At 44.5% G+C, this 17,453-nt stretch overlaps 1 protein-coding gene across 1 annotated transcript in view; it reads right to left on the reverse strand.

Annotated features, from left to right (window-relative positions):
- The window catches only part of LOC122224102 (maestro heat-like repeat-containing protein family member 1), a 95,257-nt gene continuing 77,804 nt past the window's right edge, over window positions 1-17,453 (reverse strand). Inside the window, exons 32-41 of the mRNA XM_042945488.1 lie at window positions 17,000-17,193; window positions 15,986-16,123; window positions 15,684-15,801; window positions 15,121-15,261; window positions 14,582-14,755; window positions 10,699-10,857; window positions 10,191-10,313; window positions 8,360-8,465; window positions 6,481-6,546; window positions 1-620 (exon numbers count right to left, since the gene is read on the reverse strand). Coding sequence (XP_042801422.1) covers window positions 292-620; window positions 6,481-6,546; window positions 8,360-8,465; window positions 10,191-10,313; window positions 10,699-10,857; window positions 14,582-14,755; window positions 15,121-15,261; window positions 15,684-15,801; window positions 15,986-16,123; window positions 17,000-17,193 — 1,548 coding nt within the window. The 3' untranslated portion in view covers window positions 1-291. The remainder of the gene's footprint in view (window positions 621-6,480; window positions 6,547-8,359; window positions 8,466-10,190; window positions 10,314-10,698; window positions 10,858-14,581; window positions 14,756-15,120; window positions 15,262-15,683; window positions 15,802-15,985; window positions 16,124-16,999; window positions 17,194-17,453) is intronic.

The following is a 17,453-nucleotide window of genomic DNA, read 5'->3' on the forward strand; positions in this document are numbered from 1 at the left end:
TAGGACGAGAAAATAAGTTTTATTGACAAATGTATATGCTGATAGCCAACAATCCCCTAGGGAGAGACACATACTGTGCCTTCTAGGATCAAAACCGCCTCCTTGGGTTTAATCCCAGGTAGCCCGTCCAGTTGGAAAAAGGTAGGAGAGCTACTGTGAATCAAAGTACTGCTTATCTGGACAACAAATGGAAAAGGCTTCAGTCCCAGAGCAGTTAGGTGCAACTTATTTAGGGGCAGGTCCAGCTTCTGTAGGTGGACTTTCAGATGTTGGGACCTGTGACCATATTGATTATTTATCTGAATTACCTATTATGAGTGGAGTAGTTTTCACCCTCCTATTGTGCCAGTTGCACAAGGAATTTAGAGGGCCTCGAAGCCAATTCCAGATATTCTTTTTCTGATTGTCATCATCATCTCTTTCCTGTTTGACAGTCTTAAACAGTCGCTTCTTTCTTTCTGAGGTTTTCATGCCAGTGACTTTGAAGATGTTATTGCTCAGCTGGCTCATCCTGGAAGCAGAGATAGACTCGGGATTAAGATATTCATCAAGGTTTTTCAGGGTAGTAGTGACCAAAGACTGGATAGATTCCACAGGATCATTCCTCAGGCTTCCAATAGCTGAAACCAGAAAGGAGGTCAACTCAGATTCTCAATCTCCAAGGATGCCATTTTTTTCCACCCCACATGCCAGGTTATTATTCTATAACTTCATTTAGAATAATTTTTGTCACCATAAAAGTAATACTTCTTTTACTGTAGAAAAAATGTTTAAATAGAAATCATTTTTTTAAAGGAAAGAAAGAAAAATCACTCACCCCTCGCCCAGAGATAAGACTGTTAATATTTTCGTTCCTATCTTTGCAGTATATATTTTTTAAGTAATCTCTGTGCCCAACATGGGGCTCACACTTATGACCAAGAGATCAAGAGTTGCACGCTGTGCTGACTAAGCCAGCCAGTCACGCCGGTAGTATTTTTTTAGATACCGAATATGGACACTTCTTTTTACAAAAATAAGATTTACATTTTTTTCTTCCCACAAAATATTCTGCTATACACCGTAATATCCAATCACATGATTCTATCATAATTTCTTTGATGAACTCTCTTATTAGTGAGTAATTAGGTCGTTTGCAATTTTTCACTGTTATAAACAATAACTATTAATTCTTTCAACAGCTGTTACTGAGCGCTTACTATCCGCTCAGGTGCTAGGGATACAGTGGTGAACAAGAAAGATTCCCCACCCTCAAGAACTTAACATTCTAGTGGAGGAAAGACAAAACAAACAAGCAAATGTAAATGAAGTATGAGGAAGGGAATTAACAGAGTAATGGCAGTGAATACCTGGGAAGGAGCTCTTTAGATAGGCCAGTCAGGGAATGCCACTCTGAGAAGGCAACATTTGAGCTGAGAAGTAAGAAGCTACATGAAGAGAAAGGGCAGAAGCACTCCCGAAGGTTGAAGGTTGGGATGGGGGCTTCTATTCACAATGTAGAAAGTAGCCAGTGTGGCTGCACCTTCTAGTGGGGGGGGATGGTGCTATAGGCTAAGGGTGGAGAGACAGAAACCAGATCAGTCAGGGCCTCGTGGCCAAAGGTAAGGGACCAGACTTCAACCTGAAGAACAATGGAAAATCACTGAAGGGTTTTAAGCAAGGGGCGACATGATTCAATGTACATGTTTCAAAGAGAATCTGGCTTCTGTGTAGAGAAGAGACAGGGGTGGGGGTTGTTAAAATGGTCCAGTTAGGGAATGGCCTACAGGGGGGCTTAGATCCAGGTGGGAACAGAGGGATGGAGACTGGAAATTAGTTAGCATGCAAAGAATAAAGAGAACAGGACAGGTGTTGGCTCAAAAGGGCCTTCAAGCCCATCAAAATCTGCTTCAGGTTCATCTCATTTGTACTTAGCACAGGCGGAAGAACTGGGCTCAAGCTACACAGTAAATACATAAATCCTGTGAAGAGCCATCTCGTGATCACAAGGTTTGTTAGGCACTAGATATGAGTGTAAATGTAACCGGAATTACTTTTGTTGGGGAAAAAAGTCCCTCCTGTCTACATCATTTAGGCAGTCTTTCTGAGAGGCTCGCTGGGATGAGGAAGGCAGTTCTCTGGTATGCTGAGGAGTCTAGGGTATTCATTCTAGGTGTACCTTCCCTGACATGCTCCAGTCACTGGGAATAGGGCTCTACTACCCAGTAGAGACCTCAGTTGTAAAAAAAATGAGGAGAAGGCAATAGAGGTACAAAACATTAGGGTCAGAAGCCAGGGTTAGGGCCCTAATGGGACAGATGCTGCTACCTGGTCACTGGGGGGCAGGAGAAGGCATGGCTACTCTTAACAGCAGCTAACAAACTCATTCTTCCTTGACCAGAACTCCGAGCACCCTCTCTGCCAACTGCTTCCGGCACCCTGCCCTGCCTCAGTCCAGAAGACTAAGCCAACTCAACACAAAGGTTCTGTGGGACACGTCTGTGCCCAGCAAAGCACGGGTCTTTACATGCATCTGTATCTGATACTTAAACAACGTTTAAGATCAGCACTATTATCCTCATGATACTGATGAAGAAACTGAGGCACAGAGACAGTAACTCGCTCAAGTTCACACGGCTCATTATTGAGAGAGCCAGTATTCGAAACTGGGCTAGCCGACATTGGAGCCTGTGTTTTTCATTACACATTGACTTGGAAGAAAAGACCCTTAAAAGTCATTTACCTCACCACTTTTTACCCTAGATAAAGAGCAGTGAATAAGCCAGAAAGGAAACAAAAACTTGTCTTTCTGCAGTGCCTGCTAGGCATTTCCTCTGAAAGATGAGCCACCATCCCTTTATTTATTTATTTTTTTTTTACATTTATTTATTTTTGAGAGACAGAAAAAGACAGAGTGCAAGCAGGGGAGGGGCAGAGAGAGAGGGAGACATAGAATCAGAAGCAGGCTCCGGGCTCTGAGCTGTCAGCACAGAGCCCGACACGGGGCTTGAACCCATGAACCGTGAGACCATGACCTGAGCTGAAGTCAGACGCTTAACCGACTGAGCCACCCCGGCACCCCATAGCCACCATCCCTTTAAAAGCAGCATATCCAGAGTATTAGCTCAAAGCAGGTCCCAGGAAGGTAAGTGGGCTCCAACCAGAAGGCAGGTCCCTGAGGACAAGCATGTGCAGCACTAGAACAGTGACAACAGCAAAGCTGTGGTACTCGTGTCAGGCCGTTCTGACACGCACACCCACTCTTATGTACACAAGGACCCGCACACAGGGGCAGGGCTGTAAAAGCCAACATTCTCTCCATCTTGTCTCTGCATCAAAGGAAGCAAACCGTGGCATGGAAGAATTCAAACATCATTTCCATTCGGCACTGGAATGAATCACACAGGCACCACTTAGCATAAGCACCCTGAATCCTTCCCACCCCACCCCCCACCTTGGAGGAGTTGAGAACTGTGTTTCGTGAAGTATCCCTACCACCCACAGCAAAGTCCTAAATCCTTACCATGGCCGAAAAGGCTGGCAGGATTCTGGCCCCACTGCTGTTCTCTGAGCTCATCTCCTGTTCTTCCTTTTGCTCACTCCACATGAACACGCTGACTTCTTGTTCCTCCTTGAACATGCCAGGTGCTCTTCCCTCAGCTACTCAGATGGTTCACTCCCTCACTTCCTCCAGGTCTCCGCTCCAATGCCTCTTATCGGTGGGGGCACCTCTGACCCTTGGATCCCTGGTCCTGCCTCACCTTCTCCATAGTGCCTATCTAACACATATGTACTTGGTTAGGGCTCCTCCCCTACCCCGCTGGAAGGGGTGCTGTAGCAGGGTGGGGACATCAGTTTTGTTCGCTGCAATTTCCCAGGGCTTAGAAGAATACCTGGTAGACAGCAGGTCTTTAATAATTAAGAAACTAATTTAATTGAGAGCAAGCGCAGAAGTACCTCCTATAGCAAACATAGGTATGGCTATTTTAGGGACCAAAGGATTTTGCAGGGGAGGTAAAATTTCTCTTCTGATATACGTTGGGAATCTCAGCTCTTCTTCCTCCACACCCCAACTCCTATTCCCTCTTTTTCAGGACTTTGATGAAATTAAAGGACAATGGAGTGAGCATTCATTGGTGCAAAGGTCCCTGAATTTGGAGGTACCTGGGTGGCTCAGTCAGTTAAGCGTCTGACTTTGGCTCAGGTCATGATCTCACAGCTCATGGGATTGAGCCCTGCATGGAGCTCCATGCTGACAGCGTGAAGCCTGCTTCAGATTCTCTCTCACTCTCCCTCTCTCTCTACCCCTCCATTTCTCTCTCTCAAAATAAATAAATAAACTTAAAAAAAAAAAAAAAAAAGTTCCCTGAATTGGAATTCTAGCTCTGGCTCTCCCAGTAATTCACTTCTATGATCATGGACAAATACCTCTGAAATTAGGAGGGTTAGAGACTGGGACTAGGAAACACTTCTCTGAAGTACCCCTAACTTCAGAGGCAGAAGAGAATAAATGCGTAGCCTCAAGGGTCTGGATGAATTACCTCAAATCTCATATACTCCACAAATCTTTAGAACCTCTTTATCTTAAAAATTCATGTATAATTTGCATTCTACTCCAAAACATGTCTATTATTAAAACAGTTGTTTAATGTTTTAATTTTTAAAAGAGTTTCATTTAGAAATATATACTAAAATATTTATAGATGAATAATATGAAGTCTGAGGTTTGGCTCAGAATAAGCTGGCAGGGAGGGGTGTATGTAGAGAAACAGAGGAAACAAGGTAACCATGAGTTGATACTTGTTGAAGCTGGGGGACAGGGTTGGAGGGTTTATTATACTATTTGCTAGATTTTTTTTTTAATGTTTAGCTATTTTTGAGAGAGCAGGTGGGGAAAGGGCAGAGAGAGAGGGGGGGGGGGGACAGAGGATCAAAAGCCGGCTCCATGCAGGGTTCAAACTCACAAACTGTGAGATTATGACCTAAGCCAAAGTCAGATGCTTAACCAACAGAGCCACTCAGGTGCCCCTATTTGCTATGCTAAAAACTAAAAGAAAAATCTTAAATTAGCTGGAGAAAAGGGATAGATTAACCTGCAAAGGAACAAAAATTAATGACAGCAGGCTCCTTTTAGCAGCAAATAAAGCCAGAAGACAGTAGTATATCTTCAAAGTGCTGAGAAATAAACTGTTGGTCTTGAATTGTGTCACTATTAGGGGCACCTGGCTGGCTAAATCAGGGGAGTATGTGGCTCTTGATCTCCGGGTTGTGGGTTCGAGTCGCACATTGGATATAGAGATTACTTTTAAAAAATAAAATTGTTAATTAAAAAAAAAGAATTGTGCCACTAGTAAAGCTACCTTGCAAGAATGGTGATAAGAAAAAGTCATTACAAACAAGCAAAATCCAAGAGAGCATAACATCAAGATACTAGCACTAAAGAAACTTCTAAAAAGTGTATTTCAGGATGAAAAAAAATGAAGGATGGTTAGAGATAGAGAAAGGAATGGAGAGCATATAACGCTGCAGTAAGCCCTCACTGTTTGTATAATGTAACAACAAGAATCATAGTATCTAAGTTCTGGGTTATAAAAAAAAAAAAAGAACTAAAATATTCAGTAACAAAAGCCTGTAAATTGGGAGGGGTGGTAATTGGAACTCATGTCAACACAGGAAGGAAGGTTAAAATGTTTTACTCTAAACCCTGTTAAGCTCAATATGCATGATAAAAGCCTACTTTCTGGTATCCAGCCCAGAGAAACACTTACACCTGTATACAAGGAGACATATGTGTATACACACACACATACACACACAGACACACACAGACACACACACATATATCTGTTGCAGAAAGTTATATATACATGTATATATGTATGTATACATATATATAACATTGTATATCCTATAATATATTACAGTATATATTATATGTTACATAACATATATATTCTATGTGTACACAGCAAAAGCATACAAGACTACATAACAAACAGGGGAAGAGGGTAGAGGAGCCAGACTTGAGCGTGAATAGAAATTTACCCCCCAAAAAAGAACTTTACCCTTATCAATAATGTTCCCATTTTTTTTTTTTTTTGCAAACAGACTACATTCATGCATTTCTTCCGTAAATAAAAATTAGCTTTAAAATATTTTTACTGCAATAAAAAAGAGCACAAAACTGCAAGTTCTTTAGGGGACAGGGGGTGTCTCCCTTGAACACCACTGTAGCATCAGCAACTGACAGCACATGACAAATTTTGAGGGACTAGAACATTTTGGTTAGCCTTGTTTTTCTCTAAGCAGCAACACAATGGATAACTTGTTTTCTTCCTCCTACTTCTCTCCATTTTCTCCTTGTCCATATAACATTTATAGTGGTAAAGACATACTTTGTTGAAAGTAACAAAACATGTCCTTAAGGGATTCCCCCTCTTCCTTTCTGTCTTGCCCCATGCCTTGTGGTACCCAGAACCCAGGTACAAGGCCCGGACTCACCATTCTGTAACAGCTCCACATCATCCTCGTGAATTCGTTTCATGGTTAACCTCTTAATTGTTAATCCTAAGGATAGGACAGATGTAAAGTCCTTTCAGAATTCCAGACCTTTGGGCCACCCTTTCCCCCCCTCTAGCGAACAAGGAAGTGTGTAAACCAGTTCTAGCAAGAAATGTTTCTCCAAGATTCCCTGTGGCTCACGTGTCAGTATTCTAGTGAAAGAGCAATGCTCAGAGCAGCTGTGACCCAGGAAAATGTTGTTGGCAGATGACAAGTAGGGCATGAATCCAGGGTGTCAAACTCCATGGGGTTCCCACACCAATTGGAAAATGAACAAAGGGCATGAGGCAACTAACTAATCTGCAAAAATAAAATATGCATTGTCAGTAAACATAGGAAAAATGTTTAATCTCACTACTGGTAAAAAAAAAAAAATAATCAGAACAACAGCAAGCTACTCTTTTCACCTATCAAATTGGTAATGAACGTTAAAGTACTACCCAGGGTTAGCAAATATCTGTAACATGGATACATACATGCAGTAGTGGTAACAATGGGAAATGATTGCAACTTTTTAGATGGCAGTTTAAGCACCAAAATCCTTAAAATTGTGCCTACCCTTTGGGCCCAGCAATTCTACTTATTAAGAAATTTATCTTGGGGCGCATGGACGGCTCAGTCCATTGAGCATCCAACTTCAGCTCAGATCATGATCTCACACTTCTTGGGTTTGAGCCCCGTGTCCTGCTCTGTGCTGACAGCTCAGAGCCTGAAGCCTGCTTCAGATTCTGTGTCTCCCTCTCTTTCTTCCTGCCCCTCACCTGCTCGTGCTTTCTCTCTCTCAAAAACAAACATTAAGAAAAAAATTTTTTTGAAGAAATTTATCTTAAAATAATCATGGTGGCATGTAGAGATTTAAGCACTGTCTCTCTGCTTATAAAAACAAAAGATGACACGGTCTCAATATTCAAAAATAAGAACTGGTTAAATAGTTTCATAAATCTACCTGTAAAATGGAATTAATATTATGCAGTGATTTAAAAAAAATGTTGAAGGGTATGTAATGGCATGTATTTGTGATAGGCAAGGGAAAAAACAGTATACCAAACTTCATGGTTTTTAAAATGGCTGTGTGTGTGTGTGTGTGTGTGTGTGTGTGTGTGTGTGTAGTATATTCTTAGGGGAAAATTCTAGAATGTTAGCAGTGGTTAAATCCAAATGGTAGAATTTCTGGCATTATTTATCTTCTTCTTTTTTGCCAATCTGAATTTTTTTAAGTTTTCTAACACAAACACACACTGTACTGCTATTATAATTTGAAACAAAAATATTTTTGAAAATCCATGGGGTTCCAATGGAAGCAATAGTTGTTTCCTTTTCAAACATGTATGGTTCTTTTCCCCACAAAGCAGCGTGCAGTCAGTGTGGGTGGACCCACACAGAGTGGGGCAAAGGCACAGAGCCTTCTCTTCTTCCTCCAGCCTTTCTAACATGGATTTCTTTTCATGCTTATTTATTTATTTTGAGAGAGAGAGAGCTGGTGAACTGTGGAGAGGAAGAGAGAGAGGGAGAGAGAGAATCCCAAGCAGGTTCTGTTCTGTCAGTACAGAGCCAACATGAGGCTCTATCTCACAAAGAGTGAGATCAGGGCCTGAGCCGAAATCAAGATTCAGATGCTCAACTGACTGAGCCACCCAGGTGCCCCTCTAACATGGACTTTGAGCCTGGGTCACAGGACAGCCTCTCTAATCAGGTCAGAGCTAGGAAAGGAAGTGACCTGTTTCACAGTACCATGGTTCTGGCTTAGCCCTTGTGGAAGGCCAAGGAGGGTCCCTTGCTGAAGACAAGAGGGAAGAGCTGCCAGGAGGAAGCATCTTACCTATGAAGTTGATGGCAGCTTCCCGTAGGAAGGACTGAGGGCTCGTCAGGAAGTCGAAGCTCTGGGACAGAAACTCCCCCACAAGCTGTATTTTTTTTGTGCCCACCTGCGGAGCCAAAGAGGGGTGGTGCTGACCAGGAGCTGGGGGGGGCGGTGCCTGGGAGCACCACTAGAGGTCCCCTCACCCCCCTCACCCTGTCCACAAGCAGCACTGTTCTGTCTTCAGTCAGCTGAGAGAGCTTCAATCTGGAACCTCAGAGATCCCTACCCCAGTGACAGGGCAGACTTTAGCAGGAAGTTCATAAAGAGGATTTTGCTGCTTCATACCAACATGATAAGGGGAAACACAACTGGTGTGGAGCCAGGAGACCCAGGGCTGAATACTGACTCTGACACTGGCTCCAGTTTTCTTTTCTTTTGTTTTTTTTTTAAATAGAACTTGTTGGCCAGTTGGCTAACGTACAGTGTGTAGTGTGCTTTTGGTTTTGGGGGTAGATTCCCGTGATTCATCCCTTACATACAACACCCAGTGCTCATCCCAACAAGTGCCCTCCTCAATGCCCATCACCAACTTTCCCCTCTTCCCCACCCCCCCATCAACCCTCAGTTTGTCCTCTGTATTTAAGAGTCTCTTATGGTTTGCCTCCCTCCCTCTCTGTTTTAAACTATTTTTTCCCCTTCCCTTCCCCCATGGTCTTCTGTTAAGTTTCTCAAGTTCCACATATGAATGAAAACATATGGTATCTGTCTTTCTCTGACTAACTTATTTCACTTAGCATAATACCCTCCAGTTCCATCCATGTTGTTGCAAATGGCCCGATTTCATTCTTTCTCATTGCCAAGTAGTATTCCATTGTATTATACCCCAACTTCTTTATCCATTCATCAGTTGATGGACATTTGGGCTCTTTCCATGATTTGGCTATTGTTGAAAGTGCTGCTATAAACATTGGGGTACATGTGCCCCTATGCATCACCACTCCTGTATCCCTTGGGTAAATTCCTAGCAGTGCTATTGCTGGGTCATAGGGTAGATCTATTTTTAACTTTGAGGAATCTCCACACTCTTTTCCTAAGTGGCTGCAACATCACTCATCATCAGGGAAATACAAATCAAAACCACATTGAGATACCACCTCACACCAGTCAGAGTGGCTAAAATTAACTCAGGAAACAACAGATGCTGGTGAGGATGTAGAGAAATGGGAACCCTCTTGGTGGGAATGCAAACTGGCTTCGGTTTTCTGATCTTTAAGAGTGGATATATAAGACCTGCCCATCCTTCACAGAATTGCAAGGCTCCACTGGGATAATGGATATAAAAGTGCTTTGTAAACCTAAAGTGGGTCTACCTATATAAGGCAATAAGCACCCAAGTCCATAATATTAAAATTACTAATGTTAATTCCTAATCTACTTGCTTAGCCCTTAAATATTTACTTTTCAACAAGGATTCCTGACCTCGTCCCTATTCTTGACTTCGTAGGAGCCACAGACCCTAACACCATGACCACTAAAGCCCTGATGACTCCTGCCTGCATCTCTTCCTGCCAAGTGTCACCAGAAAACCTCTGCCCCATTGCCATCTACTACCCTCACATGACCTCCCTAGCCTCTGAAAGCAGACACTGGGATGTTAAGAGAATCAAATATGAAGAACCAAGGACTGGCCTCCCAAATGTGTGTTCTCAGATTTTGCTGATGGTAAAGAATGAGAATTGAGGAAGAAAGAATGTATCTTCTGTCAGCCCTCCCCTCCTTAGCCTCTTAGCCTGCCTTTGGGTTCCTGACATGAGTATTGTGGCCTGGCTTCTCAGAGACTCTCACTCACCAGGTACTTGCACGTTTCTTCCAATACCTGGATGTGATCACTGAGGGTGGTGTGCTGGAATGTCTGTGTGAGTGATGACCAGCCAATCACCTTAGTCCACTCAGTCAGGGCCCCTCCACAGGCCTACGGGATGGAGAGAAGGGGATCCCCAAAGCCTCACTCCTATGGTTCTGCGGAGCCAGGGCAGGAGGCTAAGTGGAAGACCATGAAGGTAGCCCCCAGGGGGCTCAGTTGAGGGTTTGGAGCTGGAATCAGGTAAAACGTGGGACCTTGTTCAGGACATGGGACATAAATAGCTTCAGGGAACAGAACCATATCAGGATGAGATCAACAGCATCCAAAAGAGAGGGTAAAAGTGCTCAGAGCCAGCCCCGAGGATGACACCAAAGATGTGGACAGGAAATGTACAGCCAAGGCTGGGCTCATGAAATAGAGTCAAAGGGAAGGGGGCTCTGCTCTAGCAAAAAAAGGAGGGGTGGGAATCTGCCAGGACAAAGGTCGCCAGTACCTTGACTACCTCGGTGTTATTATCCTGAATGCTAAGCAGCAGCGGGACTAGAAAACTGTAGATCTCTCTTCGGGTGATGGCTCCCGGCTTGAATTTGTTAACTCGATGCAGCATGTGGCCCAGGGCAGAGGTGGCCGAGATCTTCACCAGGTCCCTCTCCTGCCACGAAGAGCAAAACAGAGATGGGCGGCTGTGCTTTCCCTCTGGCCCTGCCTGGCCTGGCTCCCTACTCCCACGTCTCATTTCCACGTCCAAAGTACCCTGATGGCACTGTGTTTACCATGTAAAGGCAACACGGTTTGTGTATCTGAGTAATTCTCTTTAGAGTCCAGAGCTAGTAAGTCCCTCTGTTAAGGCACAGGCTTAGAGAAGCCAAGATCATAGTTTCATTTCTTCCCTGGGTCACAATGACAGCTTAATTTCTCTTCTAAGGATTTAGCTAAGGATTTGGCTAAAATTTTAGCCAAATTTTTAAAAATACCTATAGCTATCCTAGTTATACTGTGAATAAAATTGTTTAAATCAATATTAGCCTGTACTAATTAACAACGGTCATAAACAGCTAAACTGTACACTTTCAAGAGTATATTCTATGTTAATTGAACAAATGCTTATTGGATAGCTCTCAGGAGCTAGGCATAGCACCAAATAACAGAGATGTGGTGGGACAAGACAGATAGTCCTTGAACTTGTAGGATTTGGGAAGCAGACATTTTAACAAAATAGATATACATGTTGTTATTTTTTGCACAGTGAACATAATAACAAAACAGATGATTCAGTGTTAGTACTTTAACTAAAAAGTATCACAGGCAGTTTGGCTCAAGATCAGTGATTGAGTACTGCTTCACTTATCCCTTCCTGCCCCAAATCCCTGAAAGAAATAGTAGAGACACGTCTCTTTAAATCCATAATGGTTCTGAAATAGTAGATGGGATCCCCCCTGACAGAGGACTAGAATATCCCTGAAAGACACACAGCAGACAGGATTGGAATTAAAGTTGAAACCACAGTCCAAAGTGTGGGCAAGAACAGACTGCTGGAGGAGGTGGGCATGTTCTGGGAATGCTCCAAGCTTAACAGCTCTGAATGTGAGGAGCAGAAGCGATGCTGGGCAACTGACAGGTGGTCATTTGGAGAGGGGTAGTCCAGGGGCACAGCACAGTGTCTCCTTCCGTGCTGCCCTCCCAGTATCCTCCTTGCTAAATAGCAAGCAGGAGGGAGACATACCACCCCCACAGAGCAGGGAGTGTGCTATCTCGACCAGAGAGAGGGGATGGGGCCCTGCGAGTCTGGCAACACCCAGGAAGAACAGGGAATCCCACAAAGACTGGCTATTGGTGCATCCTACTGTCCACATATCCCTGGACACGTCCCACAGTTACTGAAGCCAGGCTGCAGTCATAGGTATTTCACAGAGGGCTGGCCAAGAGTCAGTAGTGTAAACTTTCCAGAACTCACCACCAAGACTCACCAAATGTTCAGGAAAATCAGGACCACAAGAGAAGCAAACAAAAACCTGCACCACCCGAGGATACAATTAATAATACAATGTAGGGGCGCCTGGGTGGCTCAGTCAGTTGGGCGTCCGACTTCGGCTCAGGTCACGATTTCACTGTCCGTGAGTTCGAGCCCCGCGTCGGGCTCTGTGCTGACTGCTCAGAGCCTGGAGCCTGTTTCAGATTCTGTGTCTCCCTCTCTCTCTGCTCCTCCCCCGTTCATGCTCTGTCTCTCTCTGTCTCAAAAATAAATAGATGTTAAAAAAAAAAAAATTACAATGTAAACAAAACCTTAGAGAAAGTATAGTTGAATCATCCAGAAGATTTTGTAATATCTATCTATATCTATAGATATAGATAGATATATGACATTTTTTAAAGTCCAAACTTTGAAATTATGAATAAATGAGTAAATAAATACAGGTAAAAGTAAAGTAGTGTCTCTATAGAATAATGTAATAGCTATTCAGATACCACACCATCAACTAGAAGAGAAAAATAAAGAGGAAGGACCTGCTTCATAAAAAAATATTAAATAAAAATTCAATAGGTGGGTTGGATACAGAATAACCACAGCTAAAGTGTGAGTTAGTAAGAGGAGAATCAGCCCAGAAATTCTTCCAAGGTGGACAAAGAGATGGGAAATATGAAAGAAAAATGAAGAAACACGGAGAATAAATCTAAAGAAATTGCAAACGACAGAACAGAAAGAAGAGAAAAAAAGAGGATATAGCAATAAAATAATAGAAGAAAATTTTACAAATGGTAAAACAACAGAGATTTGCCTAAGTTCCTCTGGCTAGGTGAATCGTAAAAGCAGCACCAGGAACCCAGAACCTATGACCCGAGGGTCAGTGTTCTTTTCATTCTGGCAGGTTGTCATTGTGTACATGATAACCGTTTACTATTTCTTGATTAGACCATAAATCTCAACTTTCCATTCTAGCAATATGGGAGAAAAGATAACCTGATAACCTTATCACTATAAATGCCTTTAAATGCTAGATAATAAATACCCCCAAAATTTTTAAAAAATTTTTTAATGTTTATTTATTTTTCACAGAGAGAGAGAGAGAGAGAGAGAGAGAGAGAGAGCATGAGTGGGGGAGGGGCAGAGAGAGAGGGAGACCCAGAATTCAAAGCAGCCTCCAGGCTCTGAGCTGTCAGCACAGAGCCCAATGTGGGGCTCGAACTCAGGAACTGCGAGATCATGACCTGAGCTGAAGTCAGACGCTCAACTGACTGAGCCACCCAGGTGCCCCTACCCCCCTAAATTTTTTTAATGTATAGCTAAGCTTTAAGGAAGTAAGAGAGATTCCCAGAAGCCAAAGATGAAGAGGTTCCTGACGCTCCAGCTACTGTGGGGGTAGGAGGATGCCACCAGTCTCAATAGCTGAGGGGCACATCTGTTCATACCAGCTGGTCTCCCTGGCTGGCCCACAAGGAAACCAGAAACTGGGAAGCAAGCACCCTGGGCAGACAGCTCCAAGAGAAGCCCTCTACTTAATGCATGAAGTTTCTTTTTCTTCCCTTGATTCTCTCATGTCACAGTTCCAAAACAAGCCCCATGGGAGTCTATAGGAGCCAAAACTCTGAGAGAGGGGAAGCTTACTCTCCATCTGAAGGAGCTGAGACCCCAAGAGGATGGATAAGCCCCCATTGCTTTATTTCCTCTGCCATCATGCCACTTGGCCCCGTTGTGGGCACATAGAGGTGCCTGGCACTGCAGAGTAACTAAAGTACCAGCTTTCTTGTGAGACAACTGGAAAAAGGGAGCCCCAAAGAACTGTAAAACCAGGGAGGTCACAGAGAGGGAGGAGCTAGGGAGAGTGACCCTATAAAGTTGTTTATGAACTCCTGTGTTCACTCCATGCATAGATCTGACCCTAAACCACATACCATAGACTTTGAAAACTGAACTACAGGACAGACAACAGTCCAGGTCCCAGGCTGAGATGTGAAATGGATTGGTATTGGTGTAGGCAGTTCAGATTCCTGAGCCTTTGAGTCCTTTTGACAAGGTTCCTAGCATTCTAGGGTTCCTGTGTTATCTGGGAGAAGGGTAGAGTTGTGACTTGTCTCCCCACACTTCACTCCAGAACCAATTTCATAGCAGGGTGCCATTTTTTTTTCCTTCAGTGGCTCTTGGTGAGAGAATGGGTAGATAACTGTGTGCTAGGTCTGTCTGTAATGGAGAATGCACTGGGGACAACCCTATGCATGGCTTCAGGTAGCCAAGTATCCTTTTTGCTACCCTTTGGTGACTTCAGCCTTCTTCCACAGTCCCACAGCCCTGCCCCAGTACCCTCCGCTCAGTTTCCAGGGCTCATCCTCAGTCCCAGCCCATACTGTTTCCAACTGATCCTAGGAACTTTGGCCCGTACATCATTGATGAGTGGACGCAGCTGCTTGGAGATGCTGCAAAATACCACCTTGGTGTTCTGTTGCTTCCCAAAGCAGATGATGTTCCGTAGGCTCTTTACTGCCTGCATTGTCACTCGTGCCTCATTCTTCAGGAAGTCTCGCAAGAATGGAACCTGGCTCTTCAGAGATTCTGACTATTTGGAAGAAGGCAGAGATCACTCACCACCTGAGGATCCTGCAACACCCTAGGGACAGGATTTTTGGAAAACAGTGCCTAAGAAGAACAGACATGGGGAATCTGAGGGCCAGATGTGCCCAGGAAGTAGAAGGCTGGTGTTCACAGGGTTTAGGAGGTCTGATGGCCAGTCTATGTAAGTCTACAAACTGGACGTTGTGCTGTCCTTGGATGAGAGGTTGGGGAATGTACTATGCCCTGGATAACTAAGAGAACCAAGAGGTAAGTCCAATTCTTCAGGGAGAAGAAGAATTGGGCTGAAGAGGTAAGCCCAATTCTTCAGGGAGTAACACTCAATTCCCATTTGGTTCTCCCCACTCTTACTTGTCCTGGGTGCAATGCGAGGTTACTGATTCCACGGAGCCCAACTTCTTTCATAATGATGTTGGGCTCGTTGGTCCACTTGATTAGATTGCCCAAAAAGTCTTGCCCCACAGTCTGAGCCACTGATCGGTGCCAGAGCAGCTGTGGGTATGAGGAGACACAGCTATGGATGGAGAAAAAGTTATAAGTACCCAGTACTCCCTCAGTCCTCCCTCAGATCCCATACTCAGGTAATGTGTGTGTCCAGTTGAGCACAGTGGTAGCTCTGTATACACGGGGTGGAGACTAAGTTTAGGAGGTAGAGGATAATGCTGAAAAGGTTTGAAGTTTGAGTCAGGTACTAGGATCCCTGGATCATTCTGGAGCACAAGCCGCTGGCCCCCTCCTCAGGCTTTCCTGCCTCCTTTAACCAGGCACCTGAAGTGCCAGAGAAGGGACCCCACTTTAAATGACTTAAGATTATCCTTTCTCTTTCTGGGGCTAGTTATTTAACATTTCTGTTAAATGTTCCTCAGCCCAGGATATGAATGGCCTCAGGCTGTGGACCTTTCCCCACGCTTCACCTGTGCATAGAAAGTCCTGGCCAGAATCCTCCTGTGATAGTTGGAGCTATAGAGGATGTTCCTGATGAGGTTGAGGATTCGATGCAGGATGGCAGGTTCACAGTTCTTCACAATGCCACTGGGGTGGGACACAGGAAGCCAAGAGTTGCTGGCGGGGGTGGGGGGGGGCAGGTGGCAAGGGACCAGCATGCATGGAACAGGGAAGACACGAAGGCAGGAGACCAAAGGATTGGGAGGTGGGGAAGGGGCCACTAAAGGCTGGCACTAGAGCAGTACCAGGGTTACTGGAGAAATAGCCTCACCTTGTCAGGTCCATGATCCCTATGTAGTAACACTTGGGGCTGGACAGAAGGTCCCAGCAGTGATGCTGATTTGCATAGACCACCACTCCTTCATATGCAGCTGCCACGAACACCAGCTTCACTACCTCCAAGGCACAACTGAAGGTCACCACCATTGGGTGTGTGAAAAGAAAGGGAGAGAAGGATGAACAAGGCATTATGCCCCGGTCTGCATCCTGTGCTTGCAAACCAGGAGACAGTTTCCTGCTTGGGTAGCTGGGTTCTCCTTTCCTGCTGACAAGAATCAATGGCTCTGTGAAAGCCATTTCCAAATGCCCATCCACTCCCTCAACTCTGGCCCTCATCTAACCACAGAATCCTATGAAAGAGACTATAGAGATATCTGAGTGCTATGGTTTTCCAATTCTGCTCTCTGGGGCACAGAATGGGGTTAGGATATCTCTTCAACTCCACACCCACCTAATCAGTATGTGGTTTTATTTGGTTTTGGTTTTATTTGTTCTCATTTTATATAAGATTCCATATGGATAGAATGTCCTGAGGTTTAAAAGAAAAAAAAAAGCATGACAACCACGTATTTAGGAGTCCAGCCCCCATTTTTGAGATGAGAAAACAGAACTCCCAGTTGTGACCTGTGCAAGACAGCAAAGCTAGTGACAAAGCCAAGTCAAAGGTCATCCAGATTCAAATGCCACAACAGCATGGAGAGAATGACAAAGATGCGGGCTTGCCCTACCACCTACCATCTAGTTGAATCTCTTCATGGGCAGTTATGAATATGGACATGAACTACTGAGTGAATCAGCTGAAGAATGCATACAAGAAGATGATAAATGAGAAGCTTGAAAATATGTGAGAATATTCTAGCACATGTGACCACAGTACGCACACCCGTGTTCTGTCTCCGCTCTTCTGTTCTCTTCCTTGGCATTCCTAGGGGGCCAGCATCCAGTTGTCCAGGGCCCTCTGGAATGGACTAGTCCCAGCTGTCCGTCACAAGGCTGTTGGGCTTACCTAGTAGGATCAAAGGGCTTGCTTTTGCGGCCTGGGCCCTCCTCCCTGTTGTAGACCACCATCTTCTGGGGGACGTTTTGTTCAATCACCCAGTAGAGATGATGCAGTATAGCCAGCAACAGCCGGGGGTAGAGCTCCTGGACAGCCTCCTGGCACAGGGACCCTGACAGCATCTCACACAAAGCACATGTCACCTGGCAGATGGTGGATGAAGACATAAAATGGTCCCACAGCCCCACACACGGAGTCCCACACCCTGCCCTCCCTATCACTGCCCAAAGGGCACAGCTCACTCTGACTCAGGCTTATAAGAAGCATCTAAGAACTGAAAGCCCACCACTCTTCCCTAGGAAAATAAGGGGGCCACACACAGACAATCTGCTTTCTCTTCACTCTCTTGACATCAGAAACAAAATTGGAAGCAACTCTAACATTTTTAGGAGAAAAGGATTTG

This window comes from Panthera leo, chromosome B4 (genome assembly GCF_018350215.1).
Source record: "Panthera leo isolate Ple1 chromosome B4, P.leo_Ple1_pat1.1, whole genome shotgun sequence".
In the NCBI taxonomy this organism is placed as follows: domain Eukaryota; kingdom Metazoa; phylum Chordata; class Mammalia; order Carnivora; family Felidae; genus Panthera; species Panthera leo.